Consider the following 22,475-nt stretch of genomic DNA (forward strand, 5'->3'; position numbering starts at 1 on the left):
AATAGTACACAAATTCATCAATGCAGAATATATATACAAGCAAACTGAAATCTCTCAATTCATGACTACTCACTGTTGGATGCGGCCCACTCGTTTTGATGTGTGGATAAAATATGCGGAAAAAGCATCCATAATATCCACATTTTTCAAGGGAGTGGAGAGTGTCTATAGATGAGATGACCCTAAATACAATAAACTACACAGATATCCAAGTTCATATGGCTAAACAACATGTTAAAAAATGAAATTTTGGAAAAATGCTATGATATGTAAATAATTTGAACAAGCTGGTTATTGAATGTCACATCAAAAATTACTTACTTGATTTTCACTGTATAAAATCAGCGTGTCGAGAATCTTGCCTACTGGCTGCAGAAATTTACATAGATCCATTTCATTATGCTTGGGCAAAGGAGTTACACGGATGATTCTATCAAGAACTGGTTTATTTTTCATCTGTGGAAATACATGGAAACAGGCTCAGTTTCGAAAAAATTATTTAGAGATCATGTATAAACTGCATAGTAAGGTATCTGAAAGGAAATGCTTAATATAGAAAGAATGTGGTGTACTTGAAGGATATCAGTAACTCAAAATGTCCTTTAAAACAAAGAATCAATGGAGTTTATTACAAGTTCTAAATCTCTAGTCTGTAACCAAGGTATTGGAAAGCAATAACAAATTAAATATAACCATAGCCATGTCCTTTAAAGTTACCAATCCGTGCAGATCGGTACTTAGCCCACACTGTGTCCCAATCAGTTGAAAGTGCTATTCGGATGAAAATGTCAAGGATATTGTAGGAATCTGGCTCTGTATACAGTATACCACTAAGGGGTTATATCGAATACAGAATCCAGACATTTCCTCAGAAGAGTACAGGGCTCAATGTAAACTCAAAGTGCTCAATTTGTAGTAATGTGGGCGAGCAGTCATAGGCCAAACATAGAAGAGTGTAACACATTGGTTATGCCCACAGTGACTTATAAATGACACATAACTCAGGAAGGAGATCCAAGCAAATTCTAGAAAAATAAGCTTCTATAAAGTTTTATTTTAAAACCAATAAGTACTCAAAAAGGTAAGTATGTTTTTCAGGAAAAATACTTTACACTTTAAAAAGTGGACACTGCAGTTAGCAGGCTTTGCAATGTTAACCTAAGGAGTAAAACAAGAATGCAGTTTATCAGGTAAGTACATGACTTATAGATCCAGTGTTCGGGGTTTCAGGTCAACACCAAGCAAGGTTCAAATTGGTACCAAGAATGCACAGTGGCATGTGTACACGTGTGGATGGGGGTTGGGGGGGGGGGGGGGGGGGGGGGGAATTGGGGTGTGGGGGGGTTGGGGGGGGGGGGGTTTCATACTGAGCCTATTCTTAAGACCTGCTTGGACATTTGCTACCTATGTGATTTATTGTACTGATATCGTTGTGGTGATCTCCGGCCTTGGGGGTGCCACGTTGTTATTGCTCATTTGCTCAATAAAATTGGTTGTGAAAAAAAAAGAATGCACAGTGGCGGTCGGGTGGTGAGGTCAAATTCGGAATCAGATCATCCATTTTTAACCAATAGAAACTGGGGGTGGCTGAAGATGCACTGCTCACTGGAGAGTAAAGCGGAGTCAGGGATCGATCTCCTGGAGTTATGGTAAGTAAAGGGGCCACAAGTCAACACCACACATGGGGGAGATTGGTTTTGGAAAAAGGATGCAGGCGCTGGCCAGGAGGCTGCATGAAGGAAACCCACAGGTGCCCAGGTAGGTTCTAATGCTAGGGGATGTAGGGACATCATTGGTCAAGCTCCCAAAGACTGATGGGCTTTGGTGCATGGGAGTCTTTTGGCGTCAGGAGCAGATTACTGGGCAAGTCATGGTTAGGGGGAGTCTTCAGATTCAAGCAGCAGGCTTCGAGGAAGGGTCTGGCAGGGGTCACCCAACGGTGGACTCTCGATAAGAAGCGCTGGGGAATCTTTGCAGGACTGCTGGGCCACTTGGACTCTGGCTGCGGCCGTAGGCTGCAGAGGTGGGTACGGAGGTTATTCCTCAGGGCCAAGTTCTTTTTCGTTAAAGTTGGTTTCTTCTGGACAGGCTCACTGTCCATGAAGATCTTGGTCTTTGTCCAAGGCAGGCAGGAATCCCAAGGCTTTGGAGGTCGCTGGGCTGCAGGACAAGTCTTCTTTTGGCGCAGGATCATCAAGGGATGCAGCCAGGTCCGTACAGCTGGGGCCAAGTCAGTTTGTGTCTGCAGTCTTCTCTGCTGGTGTGACGCTGTAGTGGCAGGCTCTTCTTAGGTCAACAGCATTCTGATTTCAGGGTCTGATAGAGCCACCTAAATACTAGATTTAGGAGTGTTACATGGGAGTAACATGTAGGGACCAAAGTGCTCCTTACCTGGGGTGTCTATACCCACTGATATGCTGCCCTCCTGAGAGAAGAGGGCATAGCTCTAGCCCTGATTGGTTAAGTCCCACCATCTTCAAGATATTGGGAACTGAAAAATGTGCTTCACTTCACCTCCAGTACCTGAGGGGTAGAGCTGGCGAAGGGGGGCACAACTCCTATTGTTACTAAGTTTTCCCGCCGTTTCTGGGGGTTTGAACTGGGGGTAGCCAGCTGTGGCTAGCAGCAGAGGCTGGGGTTGCATTACAAAGGCGGCAAGTCTTTGAAGCTTCCCTCTTGAGCACTATGCTCATCCTGGGTGAGGAGGTGTGACACCTCTACCCAGGATATGCTTTGTTTCTGGCCTCAGAGATCAGGGGCTCTGGACCCAGTTGTCCAGAATCATGTCTGGTGGTGGCAGGTTGCCTAAAGTCTGTGTAAAACCATACCAGTGTTGGTAATTTTCAGGGGGCACCTCTGAGGTGCTCTCTTTGTACATGTTTCACTAAATCCCACACTGGCATCAGTGTGGGTTTGAGAGGAGTTGTTCAGTACTAGACACTCCTGTGTTCAGTGAAGCCATCATGGTGGTAGTGAACTTGAGTTGTCGAGCTTCCAGCCCATGTACACCCTATGGCTTCAAAGGCGCTTACAATATTTAAGACTAAACTTAGATATTGTTGAGGCATAACTACTCATGCAGATATGCCCACCCCTAAGATATAGTGCATCCTGCCTTAGGGCTTGTAAGGCCTGCTGGAGGGGTGACTTACCTATACCCTGGGAAGTGGTGCTGGGCATGCCACGCAAGAAGTGTGCCATGTCAACTTTGTGGTTTTTGTCTGCATCAAGGCATACATGCCTGTAGTGGCAGTTTGCACTGCCTAGGAGAAAGGTCCCTAGAGGACCCTCTTCAGTCCCAATGCCTTAGGTTCCCGGGTACCATCTACTAAGGACTTACAGGGGGGTCAGAAGTGCCAATCATGGTACAGTTTTAGGGAAGGAGCACTGGCACAGAGGACCTGGTTGGTGGGAGCCCTGTGCACTAACAATCGAAACACCACCATTTTCCAGGCAAAAAGTTGTTTGATAACCATGTCAAAAAGAGGCCCCTTCTTACAGATATATTTTGTGTGAAGGGGTAAGTAATATATTTAATATTGAAACTTCTCTTCATAGTTTCACAGTCTCAGGAAAAAAAGCGTAGGATATGTATGCAAATTGTAGATAAATGTTTATGATTCTAGCCCATTACACTTCAACATACATATGCCCAAATGAGCATTTGGGCAAAAACAGAATAGCCCATACCCTGATGTTAAGGTTGAGGCTTTCTGTAGCTAGGTGTCCCGGAGCACCTGGTACATTTTTGAAGGATTCAGCAGCACTAATCCTCGGAAACTAAAGAAGGTCTCCTCCTACACCTCCTAGGTCTGCTGATGGATTAACCTTTTCCATGTGTCGGACGGCTTCTCGGACATTCTTGATGCGGGCTTCAAGCCATTTACAGAAAACTATTATGTCTCGCAAGCAAGAGTGCATGTGCTGTTGCAGGCCAATCTAAAAAGGGACATCGTGATTTATCTCAGAATTTCCATTCCAAAACAAACAATATTTTGTAAAAGAAAAAAACCATGTTAGTAATAGGAAATGGTCAGAAATAAGACGCCAGGTATAGATGGACTCCCGGTGGAGTTCTACTCGACATATTATGCTGACTTACTCGCTCCTAGACTGGTAGAACAATCAGGCAAAACAGGAGGGACACCTTTACAGCACAACGAGAGAGTCGGGGCGGGGCTAAGCATGTAGAGGGAGGCGAGCCCCGGAGCTCCTCCGCGGTCGCCCTCCATAAACATCGATCCTGGCCAGCGATCCTGGAACCCAGCGCCACAGTCTGCGCATGAAGGTCCGGTGCCCCTTTTAAGAGGGTCGACGGAGCCTAGAAGGGCCCAGAAGGGCCGAAAATTGGGGTTCTTACCTCTCTCCCTGCTCGTGAGATCTGCAGGCGACAAGATGGCGCCCGCGACTGTCGAGGCTGGCGTCAGGCAGTAAGGGGACCCTTCGAGGCTGGCGGCAGCACTGGGGAAGCTGGAACCCAGCCGCTGGGACCGGAAGAAAGATTGCTGCTCCCGTTCACGATAGCGGTGAGGAGGTATCGCATGCCGGCGGGCGGGGGCCACCCAGCGACATCTGTTCCCCCCCAGCTGCCTGACCCTAAGATGGCGGCGCCCGGGACAGGCCGGACTTCTGCCATTTAGCGCGAAATCTCCTGCTGAGGGCCCTACGAGATCCCCACTAAGGACGGCGGAGCCCCCCGCATCGCCCTGGACCCAGCACCAAGAGCAGAACGAGGTCAGAAATGGGAAAAGCAGCCGAACCAACACGGCCCCAGACGTACATTATTCTGCCTGACCCCCAAATGGCGCCCAAGTTGGGTCACCGCACTGAAAAAACATCTCTGTATTCCCTATCTGCCTGGGAGATAGAGGGGATTAAAGCACACATCCTCCCTCCACAGGACTTACAGGGTTAACCAATCCTGCTATTTCCACGCATTAGAATTAAGATGGAAAAATTGTGCTGGGGGAATTTATGGCCTTGAGAAAATCTTTCAAAACAACGAGGTTTCCTGAAGTTTGTCACGTGACATGACCAGTGCGAGCCACCTAAATCCATAATACTAGACTATCATCAAGCGCGGAGAGAAACTTGGAGACAGAGAGCTTACTTGGTTGCTGCTGGGATTGAGACCTCCGTCATGACTTCAAACAAAGTAGTTGTAAAGGGACAGCTGAAATTCCAGGAGCCTAGTCCCGACAGGTCGACGATTTCGAAGGGCTGGAAGAGGTCCCCCGCTACACGGTGGAGGAGGGCACTGGACATTCCAGGAGCCTAGTCCCGACAGCTCGACGACTTCGGAGGGCTTGAAGTGGTCCCCCGCTACACGGCGGAGGAGGGCACTGGACATCGAATGCTGTCTTATTTAAAGCGCTTTGATAACCTATTCGGTTCAAGTTACTGACATGTGCAACGTAACTGATTCTATGTAAACTGCTGTGTTAACATGTAACGAAACCTGTGCTATGTAAAGCGCTCTGATAACCTAATCGGTTCAAGTTCGCGCTATAGAAAACTCTAAAAATAAATAAAAATAAAATATACCACAAAAACAAGGAGAGGGGCTCAAAGTCCAAAGGTACAAAGCACCAAAATCAACAATGTAGTTGTAAAGATTCCCTTTGAACTAATGTTCTATGTTTAACTCAAAACACCGATTGCCATAACACTCAATCAGCACTATCACACTTCGAACAACTCTATTGAAAATACATGATTATTACAATAGACATCTCATAATTGAAAAACAATACCGCATTGAAGGAGCATATACAGGGCAGTGAAAATGTGCCTTTACAGAGTTAATTTGAAGCTAATGTAAACAAGGTAAAGGACAATTAGTTCTGGTCTCTATGCTCCTTGTCCCCATATAAATTTAACACAACTTTCTGCGTTGACGCGTTTCGGTGGGAGCAATACTAAACTAGCATTCTTGTTACAGCAGTCTAAATTCCTCAATAACATAAGTAATAAAGCAACTTACCCATTTCACAGCAATAGGACTGGCACCCAGATACTGGGATGTATTGGGATTGGGTGAATCAGCATTAGGTTTGTGGGATGACAGGCAGGTAATAGTAAGATGTGGAACAGTAGCACTCAAAGTATCCAGTTTCTTACGGTTCTCACTGAACGCCAGAACAGGTTCAGTTCCAGCAGAATCAATGTGTTCTTGGCTAGTCATAATGGAGGAAGTTCCACCAATATTAATGTTTTCAGTGGACATCAGTACTGCAGTTCAACTCTACTGAGGGTCCGCTTTATTCAGCGGAAGGATCAGAAGCACAGTCAAAAAGTCACAAGCAAAGTCCCCGGTTAAAGTTCACTGGCTATTCAGTCAACTGTTTCTTGCTAGCCATCAGTGAGATGGTACAAATGCTAGACTTCAGGAAAGGGTTCTGTGGGAAGAGTTCAAGAGTTTCAGTAACTTTTCATGTGTCATCCACTGTTAAATCGGATAAAGTACTTTTAACACAACTTTTTGGACAATATGCTACCACTTTACAAAAGCCAGTTTGATTGCCGCACACCTCCACCTTGCAATGCAGCTTCAAGTCCTTTCCTGATGACAAAAAGAAAAAAATTGTGAGTTTTCCACATGTTCTGTTCAGAAGGAAAAACACTAAATATTAAAACTAGATAAAAAGTAGTTCAATAACCTTAAAGAATGTTTTTTTAGAATTAATTTTATTGGTTTTAAAATAGGAAAAGCCAGCAGTAATCAATTGCGGTGTGTTACAGCAGTTATAGGACGTCACAATGTTACATATAATCAAATCAAAAAATCTGTATTCGATTCAAAAGAATCATCAAAGTATCATAAAAAGATCTTTATACACATTGCAATATTGACCCATCTAGTACAGACATTTTAAAAACAATTTTTTTAATAGCTGAAAACTTAAGAGCAAGACGTATGTACAATTTGGGTTTTCTACTTTTGGTCTTGACACTAATAACATGATTTCATTAAAAACTGTTGCCAATACTGTACAAAGATAACTATTCCATTAACCTGTGCAGTACCAACTTGAACTTCAGTGCTGTTAAATTAATTAGATAATTCAATCTAAAACCATAACAAATGTTAAAAAAGAGCAAAACATTATTATTATTTTTTTAAGTTTAAAAATTTCCTTTAGAACTCTTAAAATGTTAGCCCGTTCTTATTTCTTATGTGACTAGCAGCCAACAAAAAAGTACTGAAGCCAAATACAATGGGTTGAGAGCTGCTAATATTCAGACTTCTACACAAGGGCTTGATCTACCTACGTCTAGGGGTTGCCTATGGTCACTAAAGAATAGAACATGCGCAATGTCCTCTTTACACCTAGTAAACACAGCTAGCATTTAGGATCTCTAGCCATCAATTGAGACTGTGCCCATTTGGCTGTGTAAACATTAACTTGGAGTATCTCATATCTAAACTTCATATAAAGTGACTTTGCCATTTGTCTTTCAATCTCATCTAAAAAAGGCTCAAAACCCCAAAATTCCCATTGTAAAGCCTTACAATCTGGTATAAAATCTCCTCCGAGACTCCCAGCTTCTGGAACGGTTTCCATAAAATGTCTTGTGGGATAGAGTCAAAAGCTGCCTTCAAGTCAATGAACTCAACATATAGATGTCCATGTTTTATCTTGGTGTACATCCAGGCTACACTAAATAGTCTGAATACTTGGTAAATTGTGCTTATTTTCGGTCTAAATCCAGCCTGGCAAGGTCTTTCTCTTCCATCCAAGCATTTAGCTTGGCCAAGATCTGTTTGGCATACATCTTTTGGGTAATGTCTATCAAACTAATAGGCCTGTAATATGCTGGATCGTCCCTACCACCCTTTTTAGGTTTCGCTGAGTCAGCGCGCATGCGCTGCTCGGAGAGACTTTAGTAGGTGAGTTTTCAAAATGCTGCTGACTGGCTACAGCCTTGCGTTCACGCGAGCGTGCACGCGCCTCAGCCGACATCTTTCTCCTCAGTCACGGGTCATTAATTGCTTGTTCCTTTCTTTCATGGCTCAGTAAGCCTTACAGCATGCTCCTCCACCCGCTCCCACGCAGCCCTCCTCCTCTGTAGAAACCCCCTTCCCTGCCTAGCCTTTCCTCACGACCAACGCATAAACACACAACACACACACACAACCTTACACAACCACACTCACCCACCTTACACAACCACACACACCCTTACACAACCACACACACCCACAACCTTACACAACCACACACACAACCACACAACCCAACCACACCCACACCCTTACACAACCACAACCACCCACAACCTTACACACCACAACCACACACAGCCACACTCACATACAACCACATACACACAACCAACCACACACACACACAACCAACCACACACACACAACCACACACACCCACAGCCGAACACACACAACCACAAACACCCATCATAACCACACACACACACACACACACACTCATAACCACACACACAATTCTGATTCACCCAGAATCCGAGTCCTCCACAACACCCTGTTTTTTTGGCTGTCAGCTGTGAAATGGAGACCAATATTGCCCCCATTTTTATTATTCTGTATCCTCGGTTCAATACTGGGGTGCTTTTTTAACTTGTCTCTAGTTTATTGCGAATCTTATCGTTAATTCAAATTGTGTTAGCTTTAACTTATTTGCAATTCAAAAGTTATCTCAATAAGTTGCTGTAACAAGCTGCAAATCCGCTACAGAAGCCCATTCATTTGCTAATTATTTTCCACATAAGGTTGCAAGCCCATAAAGTGGAGTTTTCAGGATTTTGAATAGTTTCTTGTTTGAAGATGTTACTCTCTCCTGCACACCCCACTCCTGTACTAAGGTTACGAGTGACCTGGCACCCGCCTTTCAGAGGTTCTTGCATCAACCCACATCTGGCCTGGCACTGATGCGTCCCAGCCTGGCACACACTGGGTGATGATATCCGCACCTCCTTCTAGACCCCAGCTCACTACTGTTTGCAGTCTGTCACTCACCCCTCACCTCCCTGGCACTCACCCTTCACACCTCAGGCCTGGCAGTCACTCCTCGCACCTGGCACTCACCCTTCTCCCTCTCTGGCACTCAGCATTGACTCTCTGTGACACCTCCCTGACACTCACCCTCGACCCTCCCGGTACTCATACTTCCACTCCCTGGCACATATCCTTCACCTCCCTTACTCTCACCCATGTCCCTCCTGGCATTCACTACTCGCCCCCTTGACACTCACCCATCACCTCCATGGCACTAGCCCTTCATCCCCTCGGCCTGGCAGTTACCCTTCACCCCTTGCACTCACCCTTCCCTTACCTGGCACTCACCCTTGACCCTCCTGGCACTAGCCCGGTTTCCCCCAAGAACAAAAAATAACAAGCATTGGCATAGCCAATAGGTCTTGCCTTTGGAACCTTATAAGTGTTTAGCCACGCAACAGTTGATGTTGTTGCACCAAGGATATTGTGCTGCATAACTACTTAGAAGGTCCCAAAAGCGAGACCTATTGGCTATGCCAATGCTTGTTGTGGATAGGGACGATCTCAGCCCCCTTCCAGGATTCTGGGATAGGCTCTCCCCTGGCTATTACATAGCACAATTGGTTCACATATGGTACCCATAAGTCTGGGGCATGTTTCAGAAGGTCACCGGGAATTTTATCTGGACCAGGCACCTTTGACGGCTTTAAGGTGGCTATAGCTTGCTCAGTATCCTTTAAGCTAAATTGAAGGTGTGTAATATCTGCTTCTAGCAGGGGCCCTTCTGTAAAAACGTGCGAGTTTGGGCCCAGCACGTCTGGTGCGGCATAGAGACTGGAAAAATGCCTCTGTCATGCCCAGGGATCTAGGATAAGGTCAGTGGTCCCCTTACTTTCTTTATTCCCCTGTGCTAGTAATTTCCAAAACTTAAATTGGTCTCTGGTTTTTGCAGCTATAATGCGATCACTTCAACTAGCATCCTTCCATTCCCTAAGGGCAGTCTTTCATACATTTTTGTAATCGACTCTTTCCTTTCTAATCTCATTTACATTTTTGGATTTGAGAGCTCCAATGAGTCTACGTTTAGGCCTGGCACCTTCTTTATTGAACCATGGGTTCGCAGACTCTGGTCTCAGACTTGGTTTATTAACGCTCCTCTAGACTTTGGTTAACTGGGTTTTTATAGTCTCTGACATTTTTGGGTGAATTTGAGTTAATGTAGACCCTGGGCGTGACTCTGCGTAACCTGTTAGTAACTCGCAGAAGTCATTATATATGTGAGGGGCTCAACCTGGTCTAATATTGTTGCCCATTTGACAGTTCTCCGATTGTTACTTACTGATGGATGTCTATTCCCTTCTCTCTGGTTTATTGGATACGATGGATGTTTGGCAGACCAACTCCTCAGGAGGTCTAGGCATAATGGGAAGTGATCGCTCTCCCCTCTTTTGTCAATCTTAAAGTCCTGAATGTGGCCCAATGTGCACTGCTTACCATTACATAATCAATATGGGAGGTAGCATTTTTTCTAGAGAAAGTGTTTGAACACCCAATGTCCTAAAGGAACCGCCTGTTACATGCCGTTAGCCCTCTTTCTATCATAAAGTGTAAAATTTGGGTTGCTGAAGTGAAGCACACCACCTTTTTAATTGTTTCCAGTAAAGGAAATCCTCTGGCCAAATCTTCCTCATGGAAGATCATGTCCATTCCAGTCATAAGTTCATAGCAGCCATTGAAGTCGTCGTCCACAAGGACAACTCCATTTGGCTCAATGCTATCTAACACTTCCTCTAGCTCTTGGATACCCAATGCATTCATTTGTACACTCCCTTGGCCTTAAGTATATATTAAAGAGGTGCATGTGAGGCCTATTTTCAAATGTCAGCTTTCAAAGAGTTCACTATCTCTAGAATGGTGTTTAGAGTGATTTTAACCCAAATGATCAGCCCGCCCAAGGGTCTTCCTCTTTTCGATAGTATGGCCCCTACATAAAAGGTTCTGTAGCCTAGTTTGGGCAGGGGCTCTACCGCCCATGATTCCTGGAAAAGGCATAGATCAAAGTTGTTGACATAGTCCTGCCAGTCTGGTTCAGAAAGTTTTTGGCAAAGTCCAGCTATGTTCCAGGACAACATCTTTAAAATACCGGGAGCTACATCAGAGGACGGCCTATCGAGGGTTTCGCTTATAGTACTGTTTCTATGGATGTCAGTGTTCATAGAGATTGTTTGCGGGGACGTGTAGGTGGTTTTTACCCGAGTAAACATTTTTTAAAAAGTGGAAATCCCGCTCTAGTTACGGAGACTTCAGATTAATGTGACTACGTATGCTTTCATTATTCGAGATCCCACCAATCTGCACATGCAGTCAATCGACTGATTCTAAATTCTGTGTTCAGTCAAGGGCTAAGAATGGGCTATTTCTTTCTGCTGCAGGTGTTTTTGTTTGTCTAAAGCTGATTTTTGATTCAAAAAATGAATGTGTTCTTAAGTTCATGGTTATCAGATTATATGCAATAGTTTTGGAATGGAAGGCTAATTTTATAACCTCCAGATTCCCTGTTTCTTGTCGGAGACGTTCGGCTTTTGTGAGGTCAGATCTTATTATAGAGAGACATTGGATTTTGTTTCTAATCCAATGTGTCACTTTATTTATTAGGGACTCTTCGTCTTCTCTGGTTTCATTGCTTAAGCTTGGGACATTTGTCAGGAAGATATTATACATGTTCTCCCTAGGTCTAGTTATATGTTGCGGTATTGGATAAGGTTCCCTTGGATATTGCCTGCCTGTCCCTCACCCCCCCCCCCCCCCCCCCGGCCTGGTCTGAAGTTCTGGCGTTGCCCTTCTTGACCCCTACAATTTGGCCCATTTGATGCGTGAATATCAGAAAAATGGATGTTGGGTGCCCCATACTGCGAAGAGAGGGGTATTCTAGGCCGTATCTCCAAGTTAGTGGAGTAATTAGGGTAATTAGCTGATGAGGTTGATGGACAGTATTCCGAGCCGAAGGGTTCTTATTATATACAGCCTGCATTAGGGCAGGGGTAGAAAAAGATCTAGGTAGACACCTATCTACTATTCCTGCAGTCTGGTTAAAGGTGGCTTTGCCTCTTGTGGGTTTGCTGTTCCCTTGTGTTTAACTTATTTCATTTAAAATGTGCATAGTTCGAGGTGGATGGTTTCCAGCTATTTCCTTAAGGGCCTTTATCTCCTCTTGGATAATATCTAGTCTTTGATGTAGGGCTACCATGTGTGCGTACATTTCTGTACTCTCAGTCTGGGTGTCAACTTCCCTTCTACTAGCTTTCGGCTGGGTCTCATGGGGAGCATCTTGTGTTTGTATTTCCTAATCCTACTCTTGCCTAGTTTCGAGCAGTGAGTATCTATTAAAGCAAGTTACTGTTGGAGGCTCAGTTTGTCTGTCTTACTTGGCTGGGCACTACTGTCCCCGGCCTAGCAGGGGTAGAACAGGCATGTTTGCTCCGAGTTTGCTTCGGAGCAAGTGATGGAATATGAGCAGTATTCTCGCTGTTGGCATGATGAACTATAATTAGGTCAATGGGGGGTCTAACAGTGTTTGGCTTTATCTGTTTGTTGTAATATGAGAATATATTTTTGGTGATTATGTTGTGGTAGAACAATCGCACTCCTGGTTCAAATGGAGGGTAAGAATTTGCTTGAGAGGTCTGTAGGTGCTATTTGGTAATCCTTTGAGGGCTAAAGGAACAGTCAATGCGTTATGTAGCGCAATACCGAACGTGGGTAGCGTCACCAAATGCACTCAATGAAGAAAATTTCCAAAATGTTATGAGTTTGTGACAAAGATTTATTGAGAAAAGTTTTTGTTTTTGCCGTTGTATTCACATCATTTAGTTTGTCAAGATTCAAAAATCATAATTCATATTTTATAATTAATTTTCAATTGCCCAATGCATTTCGGGCCATGGGCCCTTCATCAGGGGATTAAATGTGCTGCCAACAAAGGATAATACACAAAAATTAAGGATACAACTAACTTTCTCTGGAAGAGCACGCTACCATATACACGAAGGAGATGCTACTTTGTACCATAGATGTACAATCTTTGTACACCTCAATTCCCCATAATTTAGGGATTTAAGCAGTCGCATCATTTCTTATGCTAACTGAAATGGAAGAAAATGTCATGATATTTCTCTTGGAGCCATTGAACTTAACGTTGTACCATAGTTATTTTCAGTCAGGCACAGCCATGGGAAATTGCGCGGCGTCGGCGTACGCGAACCTTTTCATGCACAGATATGAACTGGAACATATACTGAACAAGAACACATGGACAGATAATTTAATTCTATACAAAAGGTAAATAGATGACATATTCATTCTCTGGAAAGGATCAAAAGAAACTCTAATTGACGCAATATCTGATTTAAACAAGGTCAATGATAGAATTCAATTCACCCACAACATACAGACTCAACAAATATCCTTTTTGGATGTTATGATTGAAAACAAGCAAGGCAAACTTGAAACTACCGTATTTACCAAACCCACAGATACAAATAATTTACTAAATTTTCAAAGTTTTCATCAACCATCACTCAAAGAACATCTTCCGTATTGCAAACTATTACGAGTTAAGAGGATTTCGTCTTCTGACCAAATATACAATGAAAACATGCAGAAAATCATTGACAAATTTCGGGAGCGAGGTTATCCAACTGATATCCTCAATCGAGCAACCGCCAAGGCATCAATCATGCATAGATCATCTCTGTTGAAAACCAAAGAAAATATCAAACAACAAGAAAGAACAGCATTTATATCCAAGAACTCCACAGAAAGCTATCGCATCAAAAAAATCATACTCAAACATTGGCCATTACTGGCACTTGAAGAAGACTTTAATGGCATTTTTTCTACTCCACCTAGGTTTGCATACCAGCGGACAAGAAATTTGAAAGAAATACTCAACAAAAGAAGTGAATTGAAACCATTCACATACAAAGGCACTTTACCATGCTATAACTGTGGGAACTGCAATGCCATCATCAAAGGCAATGAATTTCGACATCCCAGCCAAGGAACAGCTATTAAATTAAAAGTATCCCCCACTTGTGACAGCCGCAATTTAATTTACATGCTCAAATGCCCTTGTGGCTTGGCCTATGTTGGCAAAACTGAACGAAAAATAAAAACAAGACTGACGGAACATAAAAGTAACATTCGAACAAAGAGCCTAAAATCACCATTGGCGGCACATTTCAACACCCACAATCATACTCCAAGCCAGCTCAGGTTTCTTGTTTTGGAACAACCAAGCATCCTACCAGGAAAAGACAATTGTCAACATTTACTTAGACGCGAGATATTCTGGATCAACCGTCTAACCACGATTCAACCTAAAGGACTTAATGATCGGTTGGATTTGAATTGTTTTCTGTAAATAGACAACATGAAAATATTATCTATTGATGTGATGAAGTACACACACTGTTAACGCAGATTTTTTTCAAAAATTCTTTCTCTGCAATTTATTGACGTTTTTATTCTAAACCGGTATTTCATATATATACTGATAGTGATACTTGACCTGATTTTCAATCATAGACTATTAGCTTCATACAGGTACACATTACTTGGACATGTTCTCAGTGCTTAATGTCCCTGTCTGACACCTTTTCGACCCACGTATTCCTAGTTGACAGCCCCGACTCAAAAATCCTTGAACCCCGCATTTCTATGTTAATACGGATTCATTCACGGTTTTTCATATCTTTTTAACGTATAAATAGCGACATCATGAATCTGAGAACGGTGTGTTTTTCACCGTCCATAGTCTGTCTTTTGTCTCACTCTGGATGCGTGAAGTATTTCTTCACTGTCGAGTCACGTGACGGTACCAGTCATGTGGCTTTGATTACGTACAGACAGTCGGAATTTCCGCATTCCATCCCGCTACCCACAGCAGAACCTTGTGAAACCTTTTTGCGAGCCGACCACACGCGATCCACCCGGTAAGTAACCCTGACCGGCCATGATACATGCACTCTCCAGGCAGGACTTAGATTATCAGGGCGATGACTTTTAAAGTGCCTACGGTTATATTGCACATTCTTTTTCTTTCAGACACATCTCATTTGATATTGTGGAACCTCGCGTGACACACGCTGATACGGTACGACACTTTCAAAACTGCTTAATAGCAGGGGCATGATGCCTCGATCACGCACCTTCCGTGCTGCATTACGCTGTAGATTGATTTTACTTCCAGTTTTATTAGGATATCGTTATTTTGACATGTGAGACTTTCCAGCTTACTCATAGCTGGCTCCAAGGTAGGACGCATACAACTTATTGCGTACCATTGGTATTCAATTTGGACTACTTTATATCCTGAAGCCACGCTTCGTTTTGTTTCCCCCATAAAACAACCGCATTCGGCACCATCCCACTAAACTAACATCACAAAGATGCCTACCAGTGCTTGAGTCTTTGATTTAACGTATCGCAAATGAGTGAAAAGATATGGAAAAGTGTTTTTCTAACCACGTGGGTTATAAGGTACACCATACAAGTTGTAATGACTTGAATTAAGTAAAGACAATGTCGATATATATAATTATGATATGTTTCACAACGTTTGCAATGAATTACTCCATATATTAATTTTTGTGTATTATCCTTTGTTGGCAGCACATTTAATCCCCTGATGAAGGGCCCATGGCCCGAAATGCATTGGACAATTGAAAATGAATTATAAAAAATGAATTATGATTTTTGAAACTTGACGAACTAAATGATGTGAATACAACGACAAAAACAAAAAAACTTTTTTCAATGAATCTTTATTGTCACAAACCCATAACATTTTGGAACTTTTCTTCATTGAGTGCATTTGGTGACGCTACCCACGTTCGGGATAGTGCTACATAAAGCATAATATATTTTTGGTGCCATTAGATGTTAAGTGTTCAACACACAAAACTTGGGGGTCTAATAAGAGAGTTAGATAAATACTCTCATCTCTTAAGACTCTAAGCCCTACAGGTGCTTGTTGGAAAATCTAAAGAGTCCTACATCAAATATACTACCCAACGCATTTTCTTCCCAGCAAAAGTGGGTGAGATCCAAGGTCCAGAGATGGATTCCCATCAATGTCCTGTAAGTGATCTTATAGTATTATCATTTGGTCATCCAAAAGGTTGGGATGGGGCATCTCTAAGTCATTGAGATACCTTACACCCCACCTTCAAGGACAGGGAACAAAGCCCGCAGTCACTCGGTAGACCATGCGTGGGATCACTCAATGGGATTAAAGTGCAGTAAAACAAAGTGAAAAAATTTGAGATTCAAATTAGAATAGAGAACATCCAGTGAAAAACTTTAATAACTGTAGGTTTCTTTCGTATTAAAAACAGGAACAGTGCAAAAGGATGCAGTTTAAACAAATAGCTGCAAGTGGGCCGACATGTTTCTGCCAAAAAGGGGAACAAAACACCTCCTACGGCTTCATCAGGGCCCCTGTTCTTAGAAAATATTTTTGTCACTGCTTGTGCGTGCTACAAATTATATCAACCATCAATAAAGTGATCAAATTAAACCATAAAGGATATATATTTTTCTCTATTCCTCCATGTCAGATGGTGTTATTCTCACCCTTCGTGACATGGGATATTGCCTCACCTCGCCTGGACCAAGCTCAGGATTAGGGAGCTGTGCCTGAGATTAGGGGACTCAGGCACAGTCTGAGGCAACGACGGAGAAAGCGTGGCCTCCCTTATCCTGAGCTTGGTACAGGGGGAGGTGCAACGGTCACCTCCTACTGGGGGAGGAGCATATATATAAAAGACACATTTGCAATAAATAATCTTGTAACAACCTATATGGCGTTAGCAGTTCCTGAAGCAAGGTATTTTTATTCAATCTGCGCCAGCCATTTATCCCAAATTTTACGATGTTTCTTCGGGCATCCCTTAGTCTCGTACATAGGCTTCTCTTGTGCTGCGCACCAGTCCGCCTCTCTGCGCCATTGCATCATGGTGGGTAGGACAGGATTCATCCAGCTAGCAGGAATGTCCCTCTTAGCCTCCACCATGGCGGGTTTCAGAAAGAGCTTGTCAACTCTAGAGCAGTCTAATCCATCTGTGATAACCAAGAGCCCATTCAATGGATTGTGTGGGACCTCCCAGCCCAGAACCCTTGGTAACTTATTTTTCTATGGAGTCCCAATACCGTACAATGACAGGGCAAGCCCATACCATGTGAAAGAAATCTGTGTGGTCTTGTTCGCAGCGTGTACATGATGCGGTTGATTTCAGACCCCGCTATAAAGGCATTTTGGTGTTAGATAAGCAGCGTGTCAATAGTACAATTGGACCAGATAGAGCCTGGCTCTAGTAGTGACTGTTTGGAGTGCCATCAATGCGTCTCTCCAGTCCTCTTCCTCAAGAGGCCCGATCCATCCCGGCCACCGGTTCCTAAATCGACCAAACGTATTTGAAGTGTTGTTTGTTAGGGAGCAGTAAATACAAGAGACTCCTCCCTTTCCCAGGTTACCCGTCATGGTTTGCGCCTCAGGGGGACTGTATTCTGGTAGTGAGGTGCCATTTGGTATGTGTATATGGAGGGTGTGCCGCAGTTCCAGGTATATATATATATATATATAAATTGTGAGGTGTGTAGGGAGTACCGGGTCTGCAAATCTTGAAAAGAGCGCATGTGGTCACCGGTCCATATGTCCCCCAAGCTGTGAAATGGCAATGACATCCCAGGCCCAGTATTCCTCTAATTTGCTGACTTCTCTGAGCCAGGAGCCCTGCCAAAGCGGTGTGTACTGTGTCAACCTATTCGACCATTGGATGGCAGGCCAGGAGAACCGCTTGTGTCACCACAGGAAAAGGTTCTGGGGATAGGCCCCCGCACATCATACGGTAGGTCCAGGTTGTTCAGCTCTACCCTATATGCCGGGTCATACCAGCCTCAGGGAAACCAGTTGTGTAGCGTAACTAGGCGGGTTGCCATATAGTACAGGTATAAGTTAGTCATGACCATGCCCCCGTCAAAGGATGGGATCCGGCACCGGAATAGGGCCATGCGAGGACTCCCCTTCCCCAAAGGAATTTAGTGATCAGGCTGTCCAGTTCTTTGAACCAAGTCTGCGGAAACTGAAATAGGGTATTTTGAATTATATAGAGCAGTGGTTCCCAAACTTTTGACTCCTGAGGACCCCCATTGAGTCACCACTGGAAGCCGGGGACCCCCAAGCAATTTGTATGAGTTAAATTTCAAACATTAAAACAGTAATCCGAAACAAATACACACGTGTGCACACAAAACAAATGCTCAAAGTACTAAGGATTTTGGTGCCACATGTACGACCATTTCATTTACCGCCTCACAATTGGCGACACATTGCGAGTGGCAAATTGTGAGTCGCTAAATGACATGTACAACAGTGTGTTTAACACTGTTTGGGATTCTCAATGGGGTCGCAAATTGCGAGGTTCATTAATATTAATGAGCCTCTCGCAATTTGCGAGCCCATCGGGAATGCCAGCCCTCCCAGCGATGGTGGCCTGCTGGGCTCTGCAGGCCACCATGTCTCGGACTGCTTTTAAATAAAGCAGTATTAAAAAAAATGCAGCCTGTTTACCATGAATTTTAAAAAAAAGAAAATGAAACGTTTTCGTTTCATTTTCTAAGGGCAGGCAGAGGTCCCTGGGACCACTGCCTGACCTTAAAATTTTTTATTGCATGCATTTGCAAAGGGGAAGGGGTCCCCTGGGGACCCCTTCCCATTTGCAAATGCATTACCATCTACTTGAAGTAGGTGGTAGTTGTGACTGTTTTGCGACCCCAAAACATTTGTACATGGTTTTGAGACTCGCTATTTGGAAAGGAATGCCCCTTCCAAATAGCAAGTTGCAAAACCTATTTAGAGAGGCGCAAACAAATTGGGACTCGTGAAATAGGATAGGTACATGGCCCAATAGGTTTTTGCATGTGCAAACGGGTTCGCGAACCCGTTCACGCATATAAAAACAGATCGAACATCTGTCCCTTAGTATTTTATATTGAAGTAATAGCCCCTCTGTCACATGTATTTCATTTGTTTTATAGCATCTCTCATAGCATTGTAGGATGTCAGAGCTCCTTACATCACACACATATAGAGACATTGAATCATACATGTAAATCAGTGTGTATATAAAATGTTTAAAGAGTGGTTGGTCTGGAAAAGCACAAACTAAGGATTCTGAGCATAACACAGTGGCTAGCATTGACTTTAACATTAAAAATGTATTTCCACCCAAATATATCTTTTTAGCAGCATCAGGATAATGAATAACTGGGACAAAATATAAGTTACTACCTGGTACCATGCAGTTTGCAAGCAGCTCTTTTTATAGGTCCCTCTCCTTGATTACGTTTGTCACTTATGAAGTGCACAGCAATAAAGGAATCTCTGTGACAAAAGTAGTAACCACGAACCTAGGCACATAAAATGCTACTTTTTAAGATGCATGTTACACGTTCTTTGCAGTTTGCACAATAACCCTCTGTGCTACATTAGTTAAATCAAAGCTGCCACTGAACAAAACTCTCCTCGCTCTCCAGCAGGTACATTAATCACTGGCATTCTCTTGACACTTTTATTGTTGTTGGAAAGCTGCTAATTATACAAGAAATGTTTCTGTGCTTTTAAAACTGTTGCCTACGGACCCCCTGGGAATGTGTCACGGACCCCTGGGGGTCCGCGGACCACAGTTTGGGAAACACTGATATAGAGCAAGTATCCTCATTTTAAAGAGAGGATTAAGCAGTAGTGTCTGCGATTTGTGGAGGTCCTCAAGCACTCTCTACATCAGTGGAGTTACATTAAGTGACCAGGCGAGGTCAGGAAGCACGGCCATCCAGATTCCCAAATATTTAAATGATTGTCTTCTAATAGGTATCGTGGATTGCCAATCAAAGCAGTACCTCGAGATGTGAAGCGGGAGTAGGACGGTCTTGATGGGATTTAGTTGCAGGCCAGAGATTTGAACAAAAAGTGCAGCACCCGAAGACAGTGTGGACTGGCTCGGCCAGAAAGAGCAGGACACCGTCCGCGTACAGAGCAATTTTGTCTTAGTCTGAGCCTGGTCATTCCCATCCCCTAATGTATTCGTCAGACCGTATAAGGCATGGCAGAGGCTCCATCACCAGGGCAAACAGGAGAGACGAGAGGGGGCAACCCTACCTCGTCCCCTTTTGATAAGAAACAGCTCCTATAGTGCCCCATTAATAAGCACCGAGCACTCGCACCTGCAATCTGGTATATAACATCTTAACCAGGTTGCATAAGTGCTGGTCTATTCCCATCTTGACCAGTACGTCCTCCAGATACTGCCGGTCTACGGAATCAAATGCCTTCTCGAAGTCAATGAGAAGTGCTAAGTAGGAGGTCAATGAGTGGTGATTCGCAAAGGTTAAATGGAGGTGCCTGAGGCAGTGTCTGGTCCCACGGGGTGGCATGAATCCACATTGCTCAGGGTGGACCAATTTAGTTAGGTAGAGCCCCAGTCGGTTGGCTAGGACAGATGCAAATATTTTGACCTCCATATTAATGAGGGTGATTGGGCAGTATTCGGCACAATTGCCTGAGGGAGGTTGTGTTTTTGGGATCACCACAATAGTGATGGCATCTGTTTCTGGCAGAAACTAGCTGTCCTCAACAGCTTTGGTATACAGATCTAAGAGATTTGGTACGAGTGTCTCTCGAAAGGCCGCGTAGTACTCCTGTGGGAGACCATCAGGCCTGGAGTTTTACCTTCTGCAGTGCGTGATATGACATTGTCGATTTCTTCCTGGGTAATGAGAAGGTCGAGGTCAGCCCTTTCGGTGGCACAGAGAAGAGGGAGATGACCATGACTCGAGATTATGCGGTTAGCCCTGGGATATGTGGCCAGATGATGTAGGATTTTCCCATTTTTGTCCCCCCATTCATATACCCTGGCTACAGAAGATCTCCACAGCAGCTTCCATGGAGATCTGCTTGATCTCGTCTCACAGAAGTGTAACCTGTCTATCTTGCGAGTCACCCTGTTGCCCAGGCACTCGGCCTTCAAGGAGGTTTGCTTGGGACTCTAAAATAGTGATTTAGGAGTCCTGGTTTAGGTGTTTGGTCTTGAGCCGGCCCGTGGCAAAGCCACCAATAGTGGCCCTACTGACTTCCCATAGAGTGCCCAGTGAGGAGACAGAGAACTGGTTAGTGAAAAAATATTGTTGGAATTCTGTCCCTATAGTTTCTTTGAAGTCTTTGTCTTGGAAGAACCATGCATTCATCCTCCATATCGGGCGGAGTGTGTCGGGGGTCTCCTACTCTCAAAAGTATGGGCGAGTGTTCAGATATACATCTAGGAACGATGGCAACATCTCTGATTTTCTGACAGTCTAAGGGGGGCATAAAAACATGGTTGATTTGTGCGTGTGTATGATGTGCTGAAGAGGTGTGGGTCCACTGTTGGCTCTGGGGGTGCCAGATTCTCCAGGTGTCGCATATACCTAAGGTGCTTGCCCAATTTGCTAAAGGTTTAGCATGGGTGGATCTTGTGGCTGATGGGGCGTTTGCGGTATCATGGTCCGGATGCATAACTGCACTGAAATCTGAAAGAGGCAATAAAGTCTGTAGTGGGGGTTGAGGTAAGCAGTGATGGAGTTTACTCCAATAGTTCCTATTAGGGCCATGAAGCATCCCCGAGGGTCACTAGTAGTCTTTGTAAGTACAAAAGGAAGATTGCGTTGCATTAGGATTGCCACGCCCTGTGATTCCGGGTAAACCCTGTGTGCCATACTCTGTCATAGCCGTTTCGTCCAAAAAGGGGCAGTTGTTGCCAACAAGGTGGGTTTCTTGGAGTAAAAATATATTGAATATCTGGCGCTGGGCATATCCCAGGACTGCTGTACGTTTAACTCAGTCTAGTAATCTGTTGACTTCCATGATAGCATACGGAAGGGGTCCCCGCCATTACATATGTGTGTCACGGTGGTTAAGAGTGTGAATGGAAGCCTGCAAGACTTGGATTAGGTGAACCCTATAGAATGTTAATGTGATCTGGTACCTGGATATTTATTTTATTTATTTTATTTTATTTATTTTATCTATAAAGTGTTGTATAGCGCGGACAAGACCCGTGGGTATCAGAGCGCTTAACAGGGAAAAGAGTTACAGGTATACATTATAGTAACAGTAATAACAACAACAACAAATAGTTATGAGGTAGAGGGTAATATACCGTAAGGACATGATTAGATATATAATTACTAGTGTCTGTGCAATTAGCATTAGGTGACGAACGAGGTTTAGCTTGTGTCCTAGTACCAATACAAGCTCGATGAGGTAGGGTTATATGGCAATCCAGTGCATGTCAAGGATAAGATGGATAAATAAATAGGGTGAGAAAGCCGTTACATATATTATGTCTGTGAGATATAGTTATAAGTTCACAGACAAGTGAGGTAGTTATAGGTTCACAAAATACGA

General features: G+C 43.8%; 1 protein-coding gene across 2 annotated transcripts in view; it reads right to left on the reverse strand.

Annotated features, from left to right (window-relative positions):
• LOC147725999 (uncharacterized) overlaps nt 1–22,475 on the reverse strand; it is a 200,940-nt gene that overhangs the window by 124,727 nt on the left and 53,738 nt on the right. For both annotated transcript variants that reach the window (XM_086960114.1, XM_086960115.1), the window contains exons 2-3: nt 5,984–6,562; nt 322–456 (exon numbers count right to left, since the gene is read on the reverse strand). In XM_086960114.1, the coding sequence (XP_086816240.1) occupies nt 322–456; nt 5,984–6,226 (378 nt within the window). In that variant the 5' untranslated portion in view covers nt 6,227–6,562. The remainder of the gene's footprint in view (nt 1–321; nt 457–5,983; nt 6,563–22,475) is intronic.

Source organism: Lissotriton vulgaris, chromosome 3_1 (assembly GCF_964263255.1).
Source record: "Lissotriton vulgaris chromosome 3_1, aLisVul1.2, whole genome shotgun sequence".
In the NCBI taxonomy this organism is placed as follows: domain Eukaryota; kingdom Metazoa; phylum Chordata; class Amphibia; order Caudata; family Salamandridae; genus Lissotriton; species Lissotriton vulgaris.